Source organism: Pseudophryne corroboree, chromosome 6 (genome assembly GCF_028390025.1).
Source record: "Pseudophryne corroboree isolate aPseCor3 chromosome 6, aPseCor3.hap2, whole genome shotgun sequence".
Lineage (NCBI taxonomy): Eukaryota > Metazoa > Chordata > Amphibia > Anura > Myobatrachidae > Pseudophryne > Pseudophryne corroboree.
Window position 1 is genome coordinate 428428536 of NC_086449.1, and position 25480 is coordinate 428454015.

The 25480-nt window shown below is 44.0% G+C and overlaps 2 protein-coding genes and 1 long non-coding RNA gene across 14 annotated transcripts in view; 1 reads left to right on the plus strand and 2 right to left on the minus strand.

The window, feature by feature from the left end:
- Positions 1 to 15763, minus strand: part of LOC134932523 (uncharacterized) — a 41223-nt gene extending 25460 nt beyond the window's left edge. The window contains exons 1-4 of one of the 2 annotated variants that reach the window (XR_010179380.1): positions 15277 to 15763; positions 14394 to 14497; positions 13926 to 13985; positions 13372 to 13604 (exon numbers count right to left, since the gene is read on the minus strand). This is a non-coding gene — a long non-coding RNA (uncharacterized LOC134932523). Of the gene's footprint in view, positions 1 to 13371; positions 13605 to 13925; positions 13986 to 14393; positions 14498 to 15276 lie in introns of those variants that run through there. The other variant, XR_010179381.1, reaches the window with a different exon arrangement.
- SRPK2 (SRSF protein kinase 2) overlaps positions 1 to 24751 on the minus strand; it is a 379930-nt gene extending 355179 nt beyond the window's left edge. For 9 of the 10 annotated variants that reach the window (XR_010179379.1, XM_063927028.1, XM_063927027.1 and 6 more), the window contains exons 1-2: positions 24386 to 24751; positions 24244 to 24304 (exon numbers count right to left, since the gene is read on the minus strand). Coding sequence is in view for 8 of the 10 variants with exons in the window: in XM_063927028.1 (XP_063783098.1) it covers positions 24244 to 24304; positions 24386 to 24479 (155 nt within the window). In the remaining 2 variants the exon portion in view is untranslated. Of the gene's footprint in view, positions 1 to 24243; positions 24305 to 24385 lie in introns of those variants that run through there. The other variant, XM_063927029.1, reaches the window with a different exon arrangement.
- PUS7 (pseudouridine synthase 7) overlaps positions 24751 to 25480 on the plus strand; it is a 289815-nt gene continuing 289085 nt past the window's right edge. The window contains exon 1 of one of the 2 annotated variants that reach the window (XM_063927033.1): positions 24751 to 24880. In XM_063927033.1, the coding sequence (XP_063783103.1) occupies positions 24775 to 24880 (106 nt within the window). In that variant the 5' untranslated portion in view covers positions 24751 to 24774. Of the gene's footprint in view, positions 24940 to 25480 lie in introns of both variants that reach the window. The other variant, XM_063927034.1, reaches the window with a different exon arrangement.

Consider the following 25480-nt stretch of genomic DNA (forward strand, 5'->3'; position numbering starts at 1 on the left):
ATCTGTGTCGAACCAGAAGCTCCTGGATCCTCCGGATATTCAGAAGCCCCTAATGTACAGAGTGGGATAGTAGTAGTAGATTGTCCCATTAGGGAACCAACGTCACCTCCTGCCCTTGAAAAAGAGTTATTCTGTGATCTTTCTGAACCCTGTGGGAGCGGAAGAGAGATCAAAAGGAAAGGACTGACAGTGAAAATAAGAATCCTGTAATGCGAATCTGAGAACAGCCTGATAAGGAAAACCCAGCGGAAAACCGTAAACAGGCATCTCTGAAGACAAAGGACACGTAAAACTCCCTTTTTTGTTCAAACTAGCGATCACAGACTGAAAGGATTCTAAGGCCAGAATAGGCCTGGCCGAGCCAACTTGCTTCGGAACGTGAAAAGAAAACAAAGGCCTGAGAACTATCCCGATTCAAATGATCTGTGAAAAACAGGGAACAACACCCTTTGCGATTAGAAGCATATGGAGCGCCGCCTGCATTATGACTCTCTTGTCATTGTAAATCGGCTGATCCATGCCGAGGGACTCCTGAGACGGTTGTACCCCAAAATCTAGTCTGTAACCGCCCAAGCCTTGTCCCCCTGTAGTGGGTGTATAAGATGATCGAAAATCAGACTGGACCGAGGATGTTGAACCTCTGCTTCAGCCTTTTAACCCCGAGATCCCCTGGCTACGGAGATATCGCCCGTGTGGAGTCAAAAACTTGAAAGGGCACGTAAAAATCTAAAGGAAAGACCGATTAAGGTCTGTCTTGGAGCTTGGGCAGTAGTAGGAGAAATCAAAGTGGACTTACCTCCAATGGTTCAAGAAATCCTGCAGAAAGTTTCTTCCCCTGAACCATCTGCCCCGTAGGATTTCATGTTCACCTGTCACTGTCGCAGCCCCGGTGGTCGTCGGGTTAACACAGCCCAATCGAAAATGCAGGTTCCGAGTCTGCAGACGTGGAGACCTCCAAAGAACATAAAGCAGAATCGTGATTCTGACCTGTACCGAAGTATCAATTGATTCTGATGCGAAACAACCTATAACCTAGAGGACAATTGTTCCACAACCTACCTGCTCCGGACCAGGTAGAAACCCCGCTGCCGTATATGTGTCTTCAGTGGATCCCTGAGCCAGGTTGCCTCAGGAAAACGGCAGTTTGTTGGACCGGCGATACATCGAGGGGTATACCCTGGAGAGGTTCTGATACCCTTTCCTGCCGTCTGCGGGGAAAGGATAGGAAAACAAACATTGTTTGATACCTGAAATGGTGTATTCGGGTGTCTGCCGGCCGCCTACCGGAGCCTGCCCAGCTCATCTGAAACTGGACTAGTCGCTGTCATTTCGTCATCGGCGTCGAACCCTGATGGACTTGACGTGTCCGTCTCCTTTACCTGCAGTATCAGCCGAACTGCTGTCTAATGCACCTGGATATTCGGAGACACTGATTCCGACTCCACAGAAAACAGACATCATTAGTATTGTAACATGGAAGGTTAACAAGGTTCCTTTAGAAACCTGGAGAGGTGAAATGACGTACCAGGTCTCTGGTTAATAGTGACATACCTGCATAATCTGAGCTGTTCAAACAGGAGTGTCATGCAGGTGCGTGGAGGGCTAAGCAGATGGCTCCACCGCATACTTCACACCTAAGAGGGAGTTCTTTGACTATCCCAGGTGAGACAAACGAAAGGAGAAAAGGTGGGTTAAATAAACACAGCCCTATGTAAGGTCTGCACTATAATGTGTAGAGACGTACACGATTCAAATAAACTCTCTGGGGCAGCGGAGACCTGAACCAGTAGCGCTGCGCTGCGGGACCGGAGTCTTAGCCCTAGGCTATAGGATCTCCCCTTAAAGGTTTTTTGTTTTTGGATGTTCAGATACCCGCTACTAGCGTACTGAGCCACAGCGTTATTTGTCTGATGCCTTAAACACATTCCCCAAATTACTAATAGCATTAGTAACTAGTGACACCAAGGAATCATAAAGGGAAGGCAACACCCCGCCCTGTATGTAGTGTACCGCTAATTTAGGTGTACCAGATGTTTCTCGGAGGTTGCGCTGGCTTTCCAAAATGGTGACCAGCCTGCGAGAAAAGATGGGGGGAAATTGTTATGTGGCAAGGTGAGGTGTTCTGTTATTAGAAAACATTGCGGAAGTGTTTGTTTTATCCCCTATATATGGTATTGTATGGATATATCTATATACATACCCACACACACTTAAATATATATATATATATATATATATATATATCTCTATCTATATATATCTCTATCTATATATATATATATATATATCTCTATCTATATATATGTGTGTGTATGTGTATGTGTATGTGTATGTGTATGTGTATGTGTATGTGTATGTGTATATATATATATATATATATATATATATATATATATATATATATATATATATATATATATATATATATATATATATATATATATATATATACATATATACACACACACACACACACACACACACACCACAGTGAACCCAACCGGGTAGAGAAATACTGTGTTTGTAAACCTAATAGGGTAGATAAATACTGTCTATGTAATAGAGCAGGTTCCCTGATCTACATGTATAAAATGTTGGGGACTGCCCTGTAGGGAGGAATGTAGCTATATTTCAGCACCACAATGCATACAAAAACTAAAAACCCCAGAGACAGGATCTGTTGCCTAGAGACAGTAACCGAGCTGGGAGCCCACTGTTATAAGCCATCACCCCCCCTCATACCTTGTACTATGCACATAATAAATCCTCCCTGCACAGCCAGGAGAGGAAAATGAGCTTTGAGCGGTCCGGAGGGCGGGGGACTGTGGAGCGGCGATGTCATGCTGCAGCGGCCGGGGAGCGGAGAGAGCCCGCCGTACAGAGCGGGAGTTAGCTCCGCCCCCCTGCTTCGGCGCCAAATTTGAATCCGCTGCATAGACAGCGGAAAGGGTCCCTGTATCCCCACGCCGCCTCACTTAGAAAATGTATCTCCCCGGGCCGCTTGTATGCTGCGGCCGGGGAACGGAGAATGTAAATGTATCCCCCGGCCGCCTGTATGCTGCGGCCGGGGAACGGAGTGTATCTTCCCTGCCGCCTGTATGCTGCGGCCGGGGAACGGAGAATGCGGCCGGAGAGAGGGGGTCTGAGCCCGCCGAACGGAGCGGGAGTTAGCTCCGCCCCTTGTATTACCCGCGGGGAGATGTATTTGTAGATCACCCTAAAGGGAAGCCATCATGGGATTTGATCAGTATATGGAGCAGCTACTAGCCCACTGAGCTACACAGGCTACTCCTGCGGGTAGTAAGAGCGCTAATCCCGCTTACAGAGCGGGCTGAAGCTCCGCACCCCACATAATGGCGCCAAGTTTAAATCAGTAAGTGCGCCTTTTAGGACGTTTAGAGTCACTCACAAGCTCCTGATAGCAAAATTTATGCTTCCGAATCTCTTGATATCAATTCCGCACCATGTCCCCCAAACTAGGAGACCATGATGTGCCATACATTAAATCAAGTAAAAACATACATCAGTCTGGAGGGGGGGAGATTGTACTCACAGCTGTCCTGAAGTAGTGTCGTCAGGAGCCGCACTCAGCGGAATCTTGCCCGACCGATCGGCCCCGACACGCGCAGCGGTGTCCGGTCGTTGTGGAGCGGCCCCGACACGCGCCGCACGCAGCGGTGTCCGGCCATTTTTGATACTCACCGCTGCCTTGCTGCCGGAATCTTCTGCTGGATGGAGTGGTCCCGACACGCGCCGCACGCAGCGGTGTCCGCCAACTCAGGAGAGCTCAGTGTCTCCCTCAGCCGGGGCCCATCCCGAGCCGCACGCAGCTGCGATGGGACCCCGCCGGCAGCTCCCGCGGTGCAGACTGGCAGTGGCAGAGCTGCCAGTCTGTGTGTGTAAGTAAGAAAAATAAAATAATAAAGAAAAAAGAAAAAATTCTTCAGCTAAACCCAAGTGAACCAGCTACCTCGGGCACTAAACTAAGACTGGCTTGGAGGGGAGATAGTAGGGGAGGAGCTAGCCATAGTGTGAGAATTTTAAAGTGCCAGCTCCCAATTACTACCTACTATTTCCCCATTGTAACTACGCTCCAGTGGCCCCTAGTGGATGAAGGAGAAATACACATTACAACTTATACACTACCAAACTAACATAAAATACCTAACCGAATTACTACACGTTAAAATTACAATAGCGGCACAATTACATTTAAGGGGAAGGAGAGAGAGAAATGGCTTACAACAAATAGGAGATAAATATGGTTGCAGAGAACTTACGCACAAGGGGAAACAATCGCATGCGCCTTCCTGGATATCCAGCTCCCGATTATCAGTGATGAGAACCGTTGAGAAGAGTAGAATGGAGCTGGCCCAGGTCGGCTTGTCTTTATATACACTTAAACACAGTACAGTACAATGGTCCCTACATTCTTATTGTTCATTGGACACAGGAATCCGTCTCCGCATTATAACAAAAGGTCATAGGTTGGTTCATACAGGTGGGCTGTGACTATTTCAAACTGCTCAAGTGGGAGGGAAACTCAGGTTTCCCGCCGCATGGGTAATAAACTGCAAATATAGAAATTGTCCATAAACTTCTTATGGCCATAACTATACGCACGAGCGATTAATCCGTTTCTAACAAACACCGGAATATTGCTAATTTAATACTCTTCCGATGGATACTAAACACCACTGTGTCACCCCTGTCTGACCCTTCGTATCAAACAAAGAGGGATCTCTTTGTCTCTGAACATACTACGTTAACTAAACTTTCAGATTCTATCAAAGGGACCATAATCTACAAAATACATTATATGACTAAAATATGTAACGATCGAGTCGCCCGCTAGACGCACACAAACTCTACCGTAAATGCGCATATCGTGCGCCTGCGAGTGCACGCGACTGCGAGTATATGCACGCACGGGAGGGCTCATGCACGTGCAGCGGGCACACGCATGAGGTGCATATATGGCAATGTGCAGCGTGATATTTTTCTGACTTTGACAACACGAAGCAGTCGGTCCTCTTCTCCAAGTAGAATCCACGGATACCTGAAAATAAAAGATAATTATACTCACCTTCCAGCGTCCAGAGATACATCCACGGTAATCCAGGTACTTGGCAAAAAAACAAAAACGCAAATACCCGTGCCAGCGGACTGAAAGGGGTCCCATATTCACACATGAGACACCTTTCCCCGAATGCAGAGACCTCTATGTGACAGCTGTCACAGAAAGGTCTCTTCAGCCAATGAGCGAGTGCAACGTCCTTGCACTCTGCTGATTGGCTCTGTGCGCGTCTGAGCTGACAGCGCATCGCAAAGCCTCTCCATTACTTTCAATGGTGGGAACTTTGCGGCTAGCGGTGGGGTCACCCGCCGGTCAGCGGCTGACCGCGGGTAACCCCCCCGCTGACTGCAAAGTTACCACCATTGAATATAATGGAGAGGCTTTGCGATGCGCTGTCACAGCACAGACAGCGCACAGCCAATCAGGTGAGCGCCACGTAGTAGCGCTTCCTGATTGGCTGAAGGGACCTCTGACAGGAGTCACGTGGGGTCCCGGCACATTCGGGGAAAGGTGTCTCATGTGTGAATATGGGACCCCTTTCAGTCCGCAAGGATCGGGTCATTGCGTTTTGTTTTTTTGCCAAGTACCTGGATTATTTTCTGGACGTGGATGTATCTCTGGACGCTGGAAGGTGAGTATAATTATCTTTTATTTTCAGGTATCCGTGGATTCTATTTGGAGAAGAGGACCGACTGCTTCGTGTCAACATAGGTAAGTATGTGTGTGTCGGCAGTATGTAATAAAGTTGTACAAGTCACGGTGTGTGTGTCCTGTTTTTATTTGGGTATTTTTTTTCCAGTAGTACTACAGGTACCAGCGGGCCCGTTTTTCTCCCGCATGCTGGTACTTGTGGTTCTCCAAGTACCAGCTTGCGGGGGAGGCTTGCTGGGACTTGTAGTACTACTGGATTAAAAAAAAAATATTCTTGTCATTTTTCTCAAGGCTATCAGCCTCCCATCCGCAGCCATTGGATGGGGGGGGGGGGGACAGCCTCGGGCTTCACCCCTGGCCCTCGGGTGGCTGGGGGGTGGGACCCCTTGATTGAAGGGGTCCCCACTCCCCCAGGGTACCCCGGCCAGGGGTGACAAGTTGGATATTTAATGCCACGGCCGCAGGGCACTGTATAAAAGTGACCCCCGGCTGTGGCATTATCTGTCCAGCTAGTGGAGCCCGATGCTGGTGTGAAAAATACGGGGGACCCCTACTCTTTTTGTCCCCCGTATTTTTTGCACCAGCATTAGGCGCAGAGCCCGGTGCTGGTTTTAAAAATACGGGGGATCCTCTGTCAAATTTTTCCCCGCATTTTTAGAACCAGGACCAGCTCGAAGAGCCCGAGGCTGGTTATGCTTTGGAGGGGGGACCCCACGCCATTTTTTCCCGTTTTTTTAAATCGCTGCAAAATCCGGCAAATCGGCCGTTTTTCGCCTGCGGGAATGTCGAATCCGTTTTTCATTGAATATGGTGAATTCCGGTAGCCACCTGCCGGAATTCACCTGTCGAATTGTGTTGAATTAAAAAACGGCGATAATTTGCCGCGATTCGCCGTGAATTGCATATACCCCTAAAACTCTGTGTATAGCACAACACCCTTGACATAACAGCCTACACAGGTTTACCCCTTTCAGAATAATAAACGGTCATTTGAATATAGAAAGAAGAAAACACACTTTACATACGTAACAATGCATCATTCACGTGTGAAGAATCACATAACTTACAGTTTAGACATTTTAAGGGATAAGAGAAGTCTTGCACGGATATAATATTGCAATTTATGATCTTAAGAGCCATCTTTCCAATTAGATTCTGTATTTAATAATATAACTTTATTAGCTAAACTCACAAGCAAAGCAGAGCTAAACCCTTTCTAGTGGAAATGTTTATTCTCTCTCTTGAGAGTGGCATGTATTAATAACACACATATAAGAAAAATAACAAAAAACAAAACCAACAAATAAACCTATTCACTTTGAAAACCAAGGGGTACAAGTACCAAACAGTGATAACCACTTTAAAAAAAAAAAGTTATTACCATTTCTCTAGAATATATTAAAAGACTGACCATGAATAAATCATACATTTCTCCAGTGGCTTGTGAAAATAACACCACCACCATAGCCAGTTGTGGTAGCGAAGCGTTAATAGGGCACATACTAAGGATGGCACAATGTGTTACTTACCAAACCTGATGCTGGCTCCAAACTTCCTCACACAAGCACTGTTCACAAGCAATGGGGTCATACTGGAGCGAAAATGCACTAAAGGACTTGCGGAGATAACAACTGCGGTGGCTAACATTAATACATATTGGCACTACTGCTTCCTATTTCGCCTCGATAAATGGCAAAGTAGAAGCTGCTTTATCAGCACAATTAGTCCTCTAACAATACATCTCCCCAATAACCACGACTGTAAGGCAGATTATGCAGTACTGGAGGTGAGACTATGGATGCACACACACACGGGATGTGGTAAATTTACCTACAATTAAAATCTCGAAGGTCAAAATCCCAACAACCATTGATCGACGGTCAAAATCCCGACGAGTTCAAAATCCCAACATGGTCAAAATACAGACATTTAAAATGTCGACAGGTCAAAAAGTTGACATGAGTTTTTCATTGAAACCGACGTGTTCATACTTTACCATCCCAGTGGACCTATATATAATAGTGTGCCGAGCGCAGAGAGGCACATGCGAGGGGACGTGGTACACTTACACGGTGCCCTTGTCGACACACACACACAAAAATAATGAAAAACTTGTGTCGACTTTGACCTGACGACATTTTAAATGTCGGTATTTTGACCACGTCGGTATTTTGACCATCAGTCAATAGTTGTCATTATTTTGATTGCAGGTATTTCATAATAAACAGCACACACACAAATATTTTACATTTCAAAACTAGAGCTACTGTATATGAACCAGTAGGTAAATAAAACACATACTGAAGAGAAATTATGCAGAATCAACTTAACAGCTATTGACCAGTAAATCTGTATATCATATCTGCATAAAACACCTACAAGCTTTCTTGCTCAGGTGGCTACACAGTTTCTACACAATTGCATTCATAGTGCTTTAAGCGTTTGTTTTTCTAACAACGGATAATAAATTACACAACCCTCCCTTTTTACACTAAACGTTCACATATGCGAAAACCACCCACGATTTAGAGTACAAATCCTACCACCCCCTAACAAAAGGGCCTGCCGATCAACCAGGTGAATAACTGAGCCACTTTTATTAGTAAATACATAAAATCCTGGTACACTGTATGTATACACTGCTGGATTCTGAGCATATATTATATATACATACATATATACACTGCTGGATTCTGAGCATATATTATATATACATACATATATACAGGGCTGCCATCAGAAATGATGGGGCCCGGGACTGACCCTCACAAGGCAGGGTCCCCCCTTCCCACCGTCCGATCCCCACCCTTCCCTGCATTCCTCAAACTACCATTTGAGGGGGTCTGGGTGGTTGTAGTGAGTATCAGGGGACAAGGTTAGCTGCCTACCTGCGCATCGGCAGGCAGCCACGGAGAGACAGAGCTGCGGTCATATTCTTAATACAGAGCCGGCAGTGGGCCAATCCTGATGGAGCTCACAGACCGGCAGCCGAATGCAGCTCGATTGGCTGCCGGTCCGTGAGCTCTGATTGGCTCATGGCCGGCTCTGTATTAAGAATATGACCGCTGGCCGCGGCTCAGCCTCTGCCTCTGTTCTTCCGTGGCTGCCTGCCGATGCGCAGGCAGGCAGCTGACCTTGTCCCCTGATCCTCACTACAACCACCCGGGCCCCATCTCACCCCGAGCCTGGAGTACCCACCGTCCCCCCTTGATGTGTGCCTTTCCAAATCATGTCCAATTAACTGAATTAACCACAGGAGGACTCCAATTAAGCTGTAGGAATATCTCAAGGATGATCAGTGGAAACAGGATGCACCTGAGCTCAATTCTGGAGCTTCATGGCAAAGGCTGTGAAGACTTGTGTACATGTGATTTCGTAGTTTTTTTATTTTTAATAAATTTGCAAAAATCTAAAAAAAAACTTTTTTCACGTTGTCATTATGGGATATTGTGTGTAGAATTTGGAGGGAAAAAATAAGATTTTACTTACTGGTAAATCTATTTCTCGTAGTCCGTAGTGGATGCTGGGGACTCCGTAAGGACCACGGGGAATAGACGGGCTCCGCAGGAGACAGGGGGCACTTTAAGAAAGAATTTAGATTCTGGTGTGCTCTGGCTCCTCCCTCTAGGTCCCTCCTCCAGACTTCAGTTAGAGAAACTGTGCCCGGAAGAGCTGACAGTACAAGGAAAGGATTTTGGGAATCCAGGGTAGGTAGACTCATACCAGCCACACCAATCACACCGTATAACTTGTGATAACTTTACCCAGTTAACAGTATGAACAATCACAGAGCATCAGATAAACTCTGATGCAACTATAACATAACCCTTATTTAAGCAATAACTATATACAAGCATTGCAGAAGAAGTCCGCACTTGGGACGGGCGCCTAGCATCCACTACGGACTACGAGAAATAGATTTACCGGTAAGTAAAATCTTATTTTCTCTAACGTCCTAGTGGATGCTGGGGACTCCGTAAGGACCATGGGGATTATACCAAAGCTCTCAAACGGGCGGGAGAGTGCGGATGACTCTGCAGCACCGCATGAGCAAACACAAGGTCCTCCTCAGCCAGGGTATCAAACTTGTAGAACTTTGCAAAGGTGTTTGATTCTGACCAAGTAGCCGCTCGGCAAAGCTGTAATGCCGAGACTCCTCGGGAAGCCGCCCAAGAAGAGCCCACCTTCCTTGTGGAATGGGCCTTAACTGATTTAGGCAGCGGCAACCCAGCCGCAGAATGAGCCTGCTGAATCGTGTTACAGATCCAGCGAGCAATAGTTTGCTTTGAAGCAGGCGCCCCAAGCTTGTTGGAAGCATACAGGATAAACAAAGTTTCTGTTTTCCTGACCTTAGCCGTTCTGGCTACATAAACCTTCAAAGCCCCGACCACATCCAGTGACTCGGAATCCTCCAAGTCAGTAGTAGCCATAGGCACCACAATAGGTTGGTTTATATGAAAGGATGAAACCACTTTCGGCAGAAATTGTGGGCGGATCCGCAATTCTGCTCTATCCGCATGGAAAACCAGATAAGGGCTTTTATGTGACAAAGCCGCCAATTCTGACACACGCCTAGCCGAAGCCAAGGCTAATAGCATGACCACCTTCCACGTGAGATATTTTACTTCCACCGTTTTGAGTGGTTCAAACCAGTGTGATTTCAGGAAACTCAACACCACGTTAAGATCCCAAGGTGCCACTGGAGGCACAAAAGGGGGCTGAATATGCAGCACTCCCTTTACAAACGTCTGAACTTCAGGCAGAGAAGCGAGTTCTTTTTGAAAGAAAATGGATAAGGCCGAAATCTAAACCTTAATGGAACCCAATTTAAGGTCCAAAGTCACTCCCGACTGTAGGAAGTGAAGGAAACGGCCCAGCTGAAATTCCTCCGTAGGGGCATTCCTGGCCTCACACCAAGCCACATATTTTCGCCATATGCGGTGAAAATGTTGAGCCGTCACATCCTTCCTAGCCTCTATCAGCGTAGGAATGACCTCATCCGGAATGCCTTTTTCTGCTAGGATACGGCGTTCAACCGCCATGCCGTCAAACGCAGCCGCGGTAAGTCTTGGAACAGACAGGGCCCCTGTTGCAACAAGTCCTGTCTTAGAGGCAGAGGCCACGGGTCCTCTGAGCATTTCTTGCAGATCTGGATACCAAGTCCTTCTTGGCCAATCCGGAACAATGAGTATTGTTCTCACTCCTCCTTTTCTTATGATTCTCAGCACCTTGGGTATGAGAGGAAGAGGAGGAAATACATAAACCGACTGGAACACCCACGGTGTCAGCAGTGCTTCCACAGCTTTCGCCTGAGGGTCTCTTGACCTGGCGCAATATCTCTGCAGCTTTTTGTTGAGGCGGGATGCCATCATGTCCACCTGTGGCAGTTCCCACCGACTTGCAATCTGCATGAAGACTTCTTGATGAAGTCCCCACTCTCCCGGGTGGAGGTCGTGCCTGCTGAGGAAGTCTGCTTCCCATTTGTCCACTCCCGGAATGAACACTGCTGACAGTGCGCTTACGTGATTCTCCGCCCAGCGAAGAATTCAGGTGGCTTCTACCATCGCCACCCTGCTCATTGTGCCGCCTTGGCGGTTTACATGAGCCACTGCGGTGATGTTGTCTGACTGAATCAGAACCGGTTGGTCGCGAAGCAGGGACTCCGCTTGACGTAGGGCGTTGTATATGGCCCTTAGTTCCAGGATGTTGATTTGAAGGCAAGTCTCCTGACTTGACCACAGCCCTTGGAAATTTCTTCCCTGTGTGACTGCCCCCCACCCTCGGAGGCTTGCATCCGTGGTCACCAGGACCCAGTCCTGAATGCCGAATCTGCGACCTTCGAGAAGATGAGCACTCTGCAGCCACCACAGCAGAGACACCCTGGCCCTGGGGGATAGGGTGATTAACCGATGCATCTGAAGATGTGATCCGGACCACTTGTCCAGTAAGTCCCATTGGAAGGTCCTCGCATGGAACCTGCCGAAAGGAATGGCCTCGTATGATGCCACCATCCTTCCCAGGACTCGAGTGCAGTGATGCACTGACACCTGTTTTGGTTTTAATAGATTCCTGACCAGTGTCATGAGCTCCTGAGCTCTCTCTATCGGGAGATAAACCCTTTTCTGGTCTGTGTCTAGGATCATGCCTAGGAGAGGCAGATGAGCTGCGACTTTGGAATATATAGAATCCAGCCGTGTTGCCGTTACACTTCCAGAGAAAGTGATACGCTGTTCAGCAACCGCTCTCTTGATCTCGCTTTTATGAGGAGATCGTCCAAGTACGTGATAATAGTGACACCTTGCTTCCGCAGGAGCACCATCATTTCCGCCATTACCTTGGTGAATATTCTCGGGGCCGTGGAGAGCCCAAACGGCAACGTCTGAAATTGGTAATGACAATCCCGTACCGCAATTCTGAGGTACGCCTGATGAGGTGGATAAATGGGGACATGAAGGTATGCATCCTTTATGTCCAGAGTCACCATAAAATCTCCCCCTTTCAGGCTTGCAATGACCGCTCTTAGCGATTCCATCTTGAACCTTTTCAGGTATATGTTCAGGGATTTTAAATTCAATATGGGTCTGACCAAACCGTCTGGTTTCGGGACTACAACATGGTCGAATAATAACCCCCTCCTTGTTGAAGGAGGGGAACCTTGACCACCACCTGTTGAAGATACAATTTGTGAATTGCAGTTAACACTGTTTCCCTCTCGTGGGGGAAGCCGGCAGGGCCGTCGGTGAGGGGGCATCTCCTCAAAGTCCAGCTTGTTTCCCTGAGACACAATATCTATTGCCCAGGGATCTAACAGGGGGTGAACCCACTTGTGGCTGAACTTACGAAGGCGTGCCCCCACCGGGCCTAGCTCCGCCTGTGGAGCCCCAGCGACATGCAGTGGATTTTGTAGAGGCCGGGGAGGACTTCTGTTCCTGGGAACTAGCTGTGTTGTGCAGCTTCTTTCCTCTGGCAAGAAAGGACGCACCTCGGACTTTCTTGTTTCTTTGCTCGAAAGGCTGCATTTGATAATGTTGTGCTTTCCTAGGCTGTGCAGGAATAGAAGGTAAAATATCAGAATTACCAGCTATAGCTGTGGAGACCAGGTCCGAGAACCCTTCTCCACACAATACTCAGCCTTCCATATGCCTCTTCTGTCCATTGCATATTCTGCAGGACACGTCAAGCAGAAATCGACATAGCATTGACTCTAAGACCCAGTAGACTCATGTCTCTTTTGGTTTTGGCATGTTTAATTAATATATATATATATATATATATATATATATATATATATATATATATATATATATATATATATATATATATATATATATATATATATATATATATATATATATATATATATATCTCAAAACAAAAAATCAACCCTAATATCTTGCGCTATACCTCTAGTCTCAAACCAACAAGAAATACCCTCTGTCAGATAAGGTATTAAAAGTAGATTACAAATAGAAATGGATTCTCGTGGGAGCCAATATGCCTTTTGTATGACAATAATTAAAAGTTTTTATTGTACAGAAACAAACGATATTTATCCTAAGCGTTCGTTATTGACACAACCTTCTAAAAATTCATATAAAACAATATTACAATCTTATACATAAATTACAGTTGGATGTGAGGATTTTACAGCCAGGTGATCACAGTCAGAACTCGAAATGGATGTATCTCCAACCAGATGTTTGTGATAAGGACTTTGTTAACCAGACGTTGCAAAACCCAACGCGTTTCGTCCGTTAGGACTTCATCAGGGGTTTGGAATCAGTTCTTATAGTAGGAGTGATTACCATTGATTAGAAAGGTTTAGAATATCCAATGATTACATCCAATCACATATTCAATTCGATAAATATAATATCTGAAACATTATCGTTATAATAATCAATAAACATTATCCTTATACAAATGATAAAAGGAAGAGGGAGGGAGAGTCAAAAGAAGAGAAAAGGGAGGGAAAGTCGAAAGAATATTATGAATGTCAATATAAATCAAATAGCTCCGTATTTATCCACATAATCAACATCAATTCAGCTGATGGAAATGATACAAAGGGCAGGGTCTACAAGTATCAGAAACCACCAATAGTTATAGAACACTCCAATTAAAGTCCACATAAAACTTCAAATTCACAATATACACACAATTATATCCACATTACAACTCATTGTACAATACATACCTAGATAGACTTCAAAAAAATATATATAAATTTGGTTGAAATTAGATGATGTTACGTTCCCTAAAAGGGATAAAGATAAAATAGTTTTTTGTCACTCAAATGATTGTTAATAGGAAATGTTCCTGTAACATCCTGTTTACCATTAAAATAACATAGATGCTACCAACAAATCAGAGAAGATATAACAACTTCCTCAATTGATTATAAGAAACCATGCTGATGTCAGTATTTAATGTAAGGTATTTAAGGTGATTCAAATAGAAGAACTTTTTTATCCAAAACTAATTAATAAATGATGTCTTTAATCTAACATGCAATGGGGAGTGGTATATTCAATCAATCATTAGAGAGCCAATTAAGTTCACAGCTGTAATTTATAACCAGCAAGAAGAACTTTTTAACATCTGAAATACTAATCTTAACATCATATGGTATTTAATATTTGCACTAAATTAGTCTGGTTCTTACCTATTTTCAATCAAGAATGGTGGAACCTTATAGTCTACCTCTGTTTATACATGTCACCAAACAGAGAACTTAGGAAAATTTCAAATCCTGAACGAAACTATTCCCTGTGGACAAGTAAATCTAAATCAGTATATTACAATCATACTAAAATTAAGTAGTTACTCTTAAATTAAGGAATCCATTCATCTAATAAATTTTCAAAAAGACCATCCAATAACTAAGTTCCAAATATACAATTATAATACTCAAACTTACTTTTTACAGGAACAAGTGCAACCTCACTGAATCCCAACTACAGAATGAGAGGCAATATAAGGACATCCCTTTATAGCTCCCTTGATATTACATCACTTCCTGCTGGCTGATTAATTGATTTATTATTAGTTAGTGATGTGTTAGGACCTCATAGTACTATGTGGAATGCCATTCTTACTGGTTACCTAACAGATCCCCTAAATGATGTCTTTAATCTAACATGCAATGGGGAGTGGTATATTCAATCAATCATTAGAGAGCCAATTAAGTTCACAGCTGTAATTAATAACCAGCAAGAAGAACTTTTTAACATCTGAAATACTTAACCTCATATGGTATTCAATGATTGCACTAAATTAGTCTGGTTTTTACCTATTTTCAATCAAGAATGGTGGAACCTTATAGTCTACCTCTGTTTATACATGTCACCAAAAAGAGGACTTAGGAAAAATTTCAAATCCTGAATGATACTATTCCCTGTGGACAAGTAAAACTAAATTAGTATATTACAATCATATTAAAATTAAGTAGTTACTCTTCAATTAAGGAATCCATTCATCTAATACATTTTCAAAAAGACCATCCAATAACTAAGTTCCAAAAATACCAATATAGTACTCAAACTTACTTTTTACAGGAACAAGTGCAACCTCATTGAATACCAACTACAGAATGAGAGGCAATATAGGGGCATCCCTTTATAGCTCCCTTGATATTACATCACTTCCTGCTGGCTGATTAATTAATTTATTATTAGTTAGTAATGTGTTAAGACCTCATGGTACTATGTGGAATGCCATTCTTACTGGTTAACTAACATCAATTCTGCTTCCTGACATTATAAAAAATAAGGGGGGACAAAATCTGAACGCTACATGCGTTCCACTCTCACGTGCGTGTCAACGCACCGCACTTACGGTTCCGGCGGAAGTACGCACCGCGTGCGTGTCACAGTCACGCACTTCCGGCGGATGTACATCACATGCGAGTCACGATCGCTGTTTGCGTACCATGGTCCCGTAGTTCGATGGAGATGTGTCAGCGGATGTTAAATTTTGTGGTTAGCTTTAGGGATTCTTTCTGTGATGAATAAAGATTAAACAAAAATTCTTTATAAGGTCTACTATTAAAGAGTTCTTTGGTCATTAAAGTCAAACTCTTTTTTCACAGTTAGAATTGTAACATTAATATTGAATTCTAAATAGTAATAAAGTGCTGTTATCTCATCAATTAAATAAAGGTATTAATAGTGCTATTTATTAAATAAGTGTTAATCAATATAAGTGACCAATTTGTGATAAATAATATTAATTATAAACTATTTGATAAAAAATATACTTAAAGTGACTTATTGCAATAATAACTAATAGTATTGATACGACATGTTTCAAATTTAAAGTTTAGTGTTTAATTGTCTGGTTCAAATTACACCGACAATATTAATATAACCAACATCAACATGATTTCCCATTTACAGAAAGATTCACCACATATTACATTTCATAAGAGTTATATATTGATAGACCATGAACATACTATATATACTTAAATCATCCCTAAGTTGTATATTCCTTTTATCAAACTTAAACTAAAAAAAACTATAAACATAGGGGGAGGGGGGGGGGGGACTGTAAGATGGCCGGACTAATAATAGGAATGGTTAAATACTATTCACTTCTCTTTTATTATGAAGACTATTATAGGAAAGACACAATATCAATATCTTCGTTTAAGCCACCAGGAGTGAGAGTGTTCAAAGAGTAGATCCAAAATGTCTCCTGTTTGGATAAAGTTAGATCTCTACTTTTTCCTCTAGGATCTGATGGAATGTATTCAAGAATGGTAAAGGAGAAATTCTCCTTAGTCACAACTGAATTGTGTTTATCCATAAAGTGTCTGGGGAGACTATGGGACGTCAGTTTGTTTTTCACGTTCCTCATATGTTCTTGTACTCTGATTTTAATCATTCTCTTAGTTTTGCCTATATACGATAGGCCACAGCTGCAAGTGATCCGATAGATAACATATTCAGTGTTACAGTTCACAAGGTGTCCTAATTTGTACCATTTCCCTGTTTCCATTTTAATATTAATGGATTTACGTTAATATATACAGGTTGAGTATCCCATATCCAAATATCCGAAATACGGAATATTCCGAAATACGGACTTTTTTGAGCGAGAGTGAGATAGTGAAACTTTTGTTTTCTGATGGCTCAATGTACACAAACTTTGTTTAATACACACAGTTATTAAACATTTTGTATTAAATGACCTTCAGGCTGTGTGTATAAGGTGTATATGAAACATAAATGAATTGTGTGAATGTAGACACACTTTGTTTAATGCACAAAGTTATAAAAAATATTGGCTAAAATTACCTTCAGGCTGTGTGTATAAGGTGTATATGTAACATAAATGCATTCTGTGCTTAGATTTAGGTCCCATCACCATAATATCTCACTATGGTATGCAATTATTCCAAAATACGGAAAAATCCGATATCCAAAATACCTCTGGTCCCAAGCATTTTGGATAAGGGATACTCAACCTGTATATATATATATATATATATATATCTATCTGAAGACAGCATCTTTAATATATATATATATATATATATATATATATATATATATATATATATATATATATATATATATATATATACATACATATATATATACATACATACATACATACATACATACATACATACACACACACACACATACTAGGGTCTCAATCTCTGCTGATAAGGTACCTGTCCACGCTGCCACAGCGCTATAAACCCATGCCGACACAATCGCCGGTCTGAGTAGTGTACCAGAATGTGCACGCTATCTGCAGGATCCCTGAGAATAGCTGTTACGTCAGGGCTACCTTTTGGGCAAACGTTACACCCTAGGGGAAGATTCCCATCGTATCCTGGCCCTAGTGGGGAAAGGATACTCCCTGAGAATTCTTTGTGGGAAACTGCAGTCTCTTGTCTGTAGATTCCCGCTCTTTTTCATCATGAGAGGAGGGAAATTTACCTCAGCTTTCTTACCCTTAAACATGTGTACCCTTGTGTCAGGGACAGATGAGTCATCAGTGATATGCAAATCATCTTTTATTACAATAATCATATATTGAATACTTTTCTGCCATTTTGGCTGTATCTTTGCATTATCGTAGTCGACACTGGAGTCAGACTCTGTGTCGATATCAGTGTCTATTATTTTGGATAGTGATCATTGAGAGACTCTGAAGGTCTCTGCGACATAGGGACAGACATGGGTAGATTTCCTGTCTGTTCTCTAATCTTTTGTGCAATAAATTCACCTTAGCACTTAATTACACATATCCAAACAGGTGTCGGCGTTGTCGACGGAGACACCCTCTCACACACATATTTGCTCCATCTCCTCCTTAGGGGAGCCTTTTACCTCAGACATGTCGACACACACGTACCGACACACCACACACTCAGGGAATGCTCATCTGAAGACAATTCCCCCATAAGGCTCTTTGGAGAGACAGAGAGAGAGTATGCCAGCACACACCCCAGCGCTATTAACCCAGGAATAACACAGTAACTTAATGTTAACCCAGTAGCTGCTGTTTATATTGATTTTTGCGCCTAATTATGTGCCCCCCCTCTCTTTTTACCCTCTTCTACCGTGTAACTGCAGGGGAGAGGCTGGGGAGCTTCCTCTCAGCGGTGCTGTGGAGAAAAAACATGGCGCTGGTGAGTGCTGAGGAAGAAGCCCCGCCCCCTCGACGGCGGGCTTCTGTACCGCTTTCATGTACAATTTTTGGCGGGGGCTCATACATATATACAGTGCCCAACTGTATATATGCAAACTTTTGCCAAAGAGGTCTCTAATTGCTGCCCAGGGCGCCCCTTCCTGCGCCCTGCACCCTTACAGTGACCGGAGTATGTGGGTGTAGTGTGGGAGCAATGGCGCACAGCTGCAGTGCTGTGCGCTACCTCAGTGAAGACTGGAGTCTTCTGCCGCCGATTTCGAAGTCTTCTTGCTTCTTTCACCCGGCTTCTGTCTTCCGGCTCTGCAAGGGGGACGGCGGCGCGGCTCCGGGATCGGACGACGAGGGTGAGATCCTGTGTACGATCCCTCTGGAGCTAATGGTGTCCAGTAGCCTAAGAAGCAGGACCTATCTGCAGAGAGTAGGGCTGCTTCTCTCCCCTCAGTCCCACGATGCAGGGAGTCTGTTGCCAGCAGAGCTCCCTGAAAATAAAAAAACCTAACAAAATACTTTCTTATAGCAAGCTCAGGAGAGCTCACTAAACAGCACCCAGCTCGTCCGGGCACAGATTCAAACTGAGGTCTGGAGGAGGGACATAGAGGGAGAAGCCAGAGCACACCAGAATCTAAATTCTTTCTTAAAGTGCCCATGTCTACTGCGGAGCCCGTCTATTCCCCATGGTCCTTACGGAGTCCCCAGCATCCACTAGGACGTTAGAGAAAATTAATTTATTCCAGTTTGGAATAAGGCTGTAACATAACAAAATGTGGAAAAAGTGAAGCACTGTGTATGTATGTATGTATGTATGTATGTATACACACACACACACACACCTACACTTAGACACCTACGTAAATAAGTAGGATATTGAATGCATTTTGCATGAACAATACTACAGTGTTGTCAAGGAAATGTAAGTGCAAAATACGTCTCAGGCTAGAGATACGTGAAAGCCTTTTATACACATGTGCTGTATAAAATGTAGCAGTTTTGCAGGAGAGAAACAAAACCTGAATTTGTTCTTTGCATCCATCTCTACTTCAGATATACACCCGCGCACATGCACACACGTTATAAGGTGTGGTGCGCAAATATTAGATGGACTATGATAATAAGCATTAACTACTTAACTGGCTAATATTTTTCTAAAAACTGGTCAGAAATTGTTATTTTTTAATTATTGAGTTAAGTTAAGAACATCTATTTAAAACGTATCAAAAATAATTCTATTAAAAAAAAAAAAGTAAACATTTTTATAAACATTGATGACGGATATACAGATGTGTCCTCATGCATCTAGTCTCAATACGCTATGCATTGCGACATGTGTGAGCAGCCAGGTCCAGTGCACCTCTACTAACATTAGGTATCTCTTCTTACTGAAAATGCGTCTTACTGCGTGACAGAATTTTTATACGGAGCAGAACAGAACTTGTATTGGCATAAAACTGCCGCTACTACAGGTTGAGTATCCCTTATCCAAAATGCTTGGGACCAGAGGTATTTTGGATATCGGATTTTTCCGTATTTTGGAATAATTGCATCCCATAATGAGATATCATGGTGATGGGACCTAAATCTAAGCACAGAATGCATATATGTTACATATACACCTTATACACACAGCCTGAAGTTAATTTTAGCCAATATTTTTGATAACTTTGTGCATTAAACAAAGTGTGTGTACATTCACACAATTAATTTATGTTTCATATACACCTTATACACACAGCATGAAGGTCATTTAATACAATATTTTTAATAACTTTGTGTATTAAACAAAGTTTGTGTACATTGAGCCATCAAAAAACAAAAGTTTCACTATCTCACTCTCACTCAAAAAAGTCCGTATTTCGGAATATTCCGTATTTCGGAATATTTGGATATGGGATACTCAACCTGTACAATGTAGCACTTCATGTACAGATTCACAGTGTTCATGCTAGCCTGTTTTAGCAGTGCGCGGTGCCATGTCCAAAATGCATCCTGACATTTTTCCAGCGCCCTGCTAAAACAGCCATCCAGTTGCTTATCTGTCGACACGTGAATAGATGCCGTGCACTTGCGCACGGCATCTATTCACATTATGGGGAGAGATGGGGGAAGCCCAGCACTTAGATGCCTCCAAGATGTGACACCAAGGGAGACCGCCCCCAATAGGGACATTGGTGGGGCTCTGCCCCCACCTTGACCAACCATGCCCCTTTTTCGGACGCATGCGCGTGGCGGTACTATGCACAAACCATAGCGCCCTGCCCGCATCCTGGTGGGAACACTAGATACAGGGACTCAGTCACACACATATATACAAGTGTCATATCAAATTAATCAAGAGTCCCCTTGTGCATCTACTCGCATTTCGTTGCGACTAAGATGCATTTGCAGCAAAACAGAAGCAAGTAAGTTGGCGTGCCAAAAAGGTCTGTTTAGTATCACTGCAGCAAAGATGTATGAGGACATATCTGTATATCGGACCATTAATGATCAGATCAATGAAAAACGGTGGCTGTACATTTTCCAGGTGGCTGCTAATCTCTGCAGCCGCAGGGGAAGGCGGGGGGGGGGGGGGGGGGGGGAAGCCTGGCTGCCGGATCAACAGTAATCAGCTGCAGTGCAGGCACTGGTGCAGGGAACAAAGCAGCAGAGGGGCCAGAGGGTTACTATGAGATTGGCAGCTGCTGGCAGGTTATCTTCCAGCAGCCGCCCAGTGGGCGTTCTGACAGGGAAAGATCAGCCTGTTGTATGTCGCATCTGATGCAACCACACCAGGAAAGCGGTTAAAGGATATTTATATATGGATCATTGAACATTGAATTTGTGATCCTGAAGTAAGATCCCTAATGGGATCGAAACATTGATCTGTCCTGTAATATTTAATATGGAGTAAAAATGTTGCTATTTGTAAAAAGAAACACAAATAAAACAGTACATCTCACTAAAATGATTTGAGCATCTTTTAAATTAGCTGTTGGCGTGGACTATGCTGATTGTAGAGGCTTTTGTGGTATTATTCTCGTGTTAACATTGTATAAATTATTCAGAATCTAACTGTTGAAGCTGGCAGACTTCTTACTGTTTACCAATGTCAAAGCCATCATTGAATATTTGTTGAAGTTCTAGAGCACACACAAGATTATTAAAGGGGTTTCCAAATGTTTGCTTCTAGAGAGTGTGGCCAACCCATGAAGAGGGCATAATAGCAAGTCCGTATGATTCATTCAAAAGAACAGTGGATATAATAATTCAGACATATACAGGGTCATCAATCACAATAAGAGGTTAGCTGTGGCAGTAGTGCCAGCCTTCCTGAGCTGAATTTTTTTTTAATTTTTCAGGTTGTGTGACCCTTCCACAATCTTTCTAGTCCAGGAGTCTGTGGGAAAGGCAGAAGAACCTATTACCGGCCCTGGAAATATATGCACACATGGTCTCCTTACACACTGGATACTGTATGTAACACAGTATTAATAATTAACATAGATGTTCTATAGAAAGGATATCCAAATTCAGTCTTCAGAGCCCTCTAACCATGTATGTTTTCCAGATCTCCATTGGTGCACAGGTATATTCACTACTGCCTAACACATTTTAAAAGATCCACAGGTGGCGTTATTTAAACTGTAATACTGAGGAGAGCTGCAAAACATGCACCATTAGAGGAGTTCTTGAAAACAAAGTTTTGGAAACACTGGTCGATAGTATAGACAGTAGGAGTGAGTCCAAAAACAAACTTTATGTATAAAACATTTAGCTCATATAAATAAAATAAGTGATCAGGAAAAAAATTATCACTCATAATACACATTCTATAATCAGGAGACAGAACTGAGCTTTTTAAGAGTATATTCTCACACTTCATCTTAACTTGCCTGACTTTTCTTGTTGGCAACTGTTTTCTGGTCCAGGGTGCTGATTGAGCGCTAAGATCAACACACAGCAGACTTGAGAGATAAAGCTGTTGTCATGGAGTATGCGCAGCAGTTACGTTCCAACCCTTATACAACATGTTCTACATCAGTGGTTCTCAACCGTGGTCCTCAAGTACCCCCAACAGTTCATGTTTTCCAGGTCACCTCACAGGATTGCAAGTGAACTAATTTTCTCCACCTGTGGGTCTTTTAAAATGTGTTAGTGAGTAATGAATACACCTGTGCACCTGCTAGGTGACCAGGAAAACATGAACTGTTGGAGGTACTTGAGGACAGAGGTTGAGAACCACTGATCTACATGGTCGAGTCACATTATTATGACCACCAGCTAATAGCCAGGGTAACCGCCGTGTGCAGCACGGACAGCAGCTAGACAGGCTGGGAGTAACTTAATAAGGTCCCGATAGGTTGGCACAGGTATCTGGAGCCATGCTGATTGCAGTGCAGCTCACAGCTACTGGAGGGTGTGTGGCAGAGGAGCAGACAATGGGGCCAATTCAGACTGGATCGCAGTCTGAATCGTTTTGCACTGCGCGTGCGCACCCCGGAGCCCAGTGAGATGCTAAAAGCATCTCTGGGCTGTGGTCGCCTCTGCCTGATTGACAGGAAGAGGCGGTCGCGGGGCAGGAGGTTGTGCCAATGGCGTTAGTACGCTGTTGGCGGGCACGGTGCGGACCGTTGGGGGGGGGGGGGCGGACCACGGCGGCTGCGTGAAGTCACACGCAGCCAATGCAACCCAGGATGCGGCAGGTAGCGGCCTGCCAGTGCACCGGAGCTGCGCTGGCCGGGAGCTACTCGCCAGATGCAAAAGCATTGCCGCCGTGCGATGCTTTTGCACCTGTGCAGGGGGGTAGGGCCTGACATGCGGGGCGGACTAGCCCTGTGCTGGGCATCCCCCCACATGTCAGAGTAAATGATTGTACATGTGCTAAATTTAGCACATCTACAATCAGATCTGAATTACACCCCCCATCACCTCTCACATCAATAGCACGTGATGCTTCACAGTTTCCACATTGGTTATTCACAATGGTGCCATTTGTACAGTCAAGATACACTTTCATCACAGCAGCAAGCGAACAGTGCTCAAACTGCGCTGTTTCAAAAATACTGCCACCCTTGGCTCAAAAATAAATTACCCTTTTTACCTAGGATAGAAAGGGTGAAATGTGTAGAGACGGTCTATAGCATACCTTATATACCCACAAAGTCAGCCCACGACACATGACATACTTTATGGGTTACGCGCTGCCAACGACAAATGTAGTAGGTGGCCATAATAATGTGACTCGACCGTGTATATAAAGGGATGGAATCATATTATATACTACAGTTAATGCAGTCAATACACAAAGCACTGGACTGTGGTATAGATGGACAGGTGCTTTGTTAGCTTCTATAAGAATATTAAAATGCGAAAAAGCTACCACCGTTATTGTGACCATATAAATACTCTTTGACTGAAACCAAAACATTTCATATCTGCAAAATCAGGAGTGTAATGATCACAAAACACACAGCTTATTTACAACATGAGTAAATCATGAATCATGACATCTATAGTCATGAATTAGTCTCCCACTATATCTACAGCTATAATACACACTGGATTACTACAGCATTATGGAGATCATATAATAACAGCAGTCATCAGCACAATGCAACAATGGCATAACATCACCATAGACGAATTGTAAAATACAGATCACAGCTGGAACCACATAAGACAGTTACAAATATGAACGCAAAATCTTTGCCAATGATAAATACATAAATCCATTGTAGTCCGAATTAAAGTTGTAGAATAAGAAGCAGCGTGGTACATACATAGGGTCACCTGTGGAGATACTGCTGCTGCTGGACACTGACACCTAATGACTGGCCGCCCCCGGCTCTCCTCCCCAGGTGATAGGTACTCACTTTTTTCGAGCCTTCTCCTTTTTTCCCTTCGGCCTCCGCTTCCGGGCCTGTATGGCCATCACTGGGGAAGAAAGAGAGACACACATTACTATATGCAGGACACGGTGACAATGGCGCCGGGCAGAGAAGGGCTGCCTCTTACCCTTCCCCGAGTTCATCTCCCCCTTGCTCCGGGCGCTGCAGTTGCCGGTGCCGGCCGGGACTCTGTGCACGCAGGCGCAGCCCTCAGCTTCCATGAGCCGCCGTATGTGTGTGTGAGACCGCGCCGCACTACGCGCCGCTGCCTCCTATACTCTGCGTCACCCGCTCCCTCCTCTGACTCTTCTCCTAGGCAACCGCTGCTGCTGCTGCTGCTGCTGCTGCTGCCTCCACACTCAGCGTACAGCAGCTCTGACAGCGTAGGGGGCGCTCTTTCTTTGTGGCTCGCTCGTTGGTGGCTGGGAGGACTTGAGGTCAGGTGGCTACGGTGGCGGGTGAGAAGACGGTTTTCTTTCCGCACGTGTAAGTAACTAGTGTTAGGGGGAGATATAGATGCTCGGTGCTGTACTCGGGCCTCGTTACTGGCTTTCTATTCTTCCACGCTACATCCACCGCGTCCGTCACCGTGCTGTACAGCCGCACCTCTCTTCGGTGACAGGTCAGTGATTGGTCGGACTCATGGGCCAGACATACCGGCGGCGCACTCCGTCCACCCAGGTCAGCACGCGTGTTAGATCTACGGCGGCATCGGTGTTGCCGTTATACGCGGCCTGGCTCTGTGTGCTGCCATGCCCGTTAGTGTGTGAGCTGTAGCGTACACGTTATGCACCGCTCTGTAGCTATATACAGTGTGGGGCATTATGCACTGGGTGTCAGGGACATCCCCAAGCAGTTACCAGCTGTCCGAAGTCGCCCTTCCGTGTGTGCCTGTCTGTGTTGGTTGCTAGTTTGTGTGTGTGTATAATTATATATTATTTATTAACCGTTTCTTATGTAGCTTAGCAAATTCTGTTGCACTTTACAATTGGAAACAACGATAATACAAAACTGGATAATAACAGTCCCTGCGGTACAGTAGGCAAGGGTTTGCGCTAATTAATCAATTAATTAGTAGACACAATATGCACTGCTGGTTTGATAATAACATCACATTTATTAAAAATCATATTAAACACAACATTTTAAAAACCTATTGAAAAAGTCATAGGAAGTGACAAAACGCGTTTAGGACTCCTTTGAAATATCTAATTATACTGAG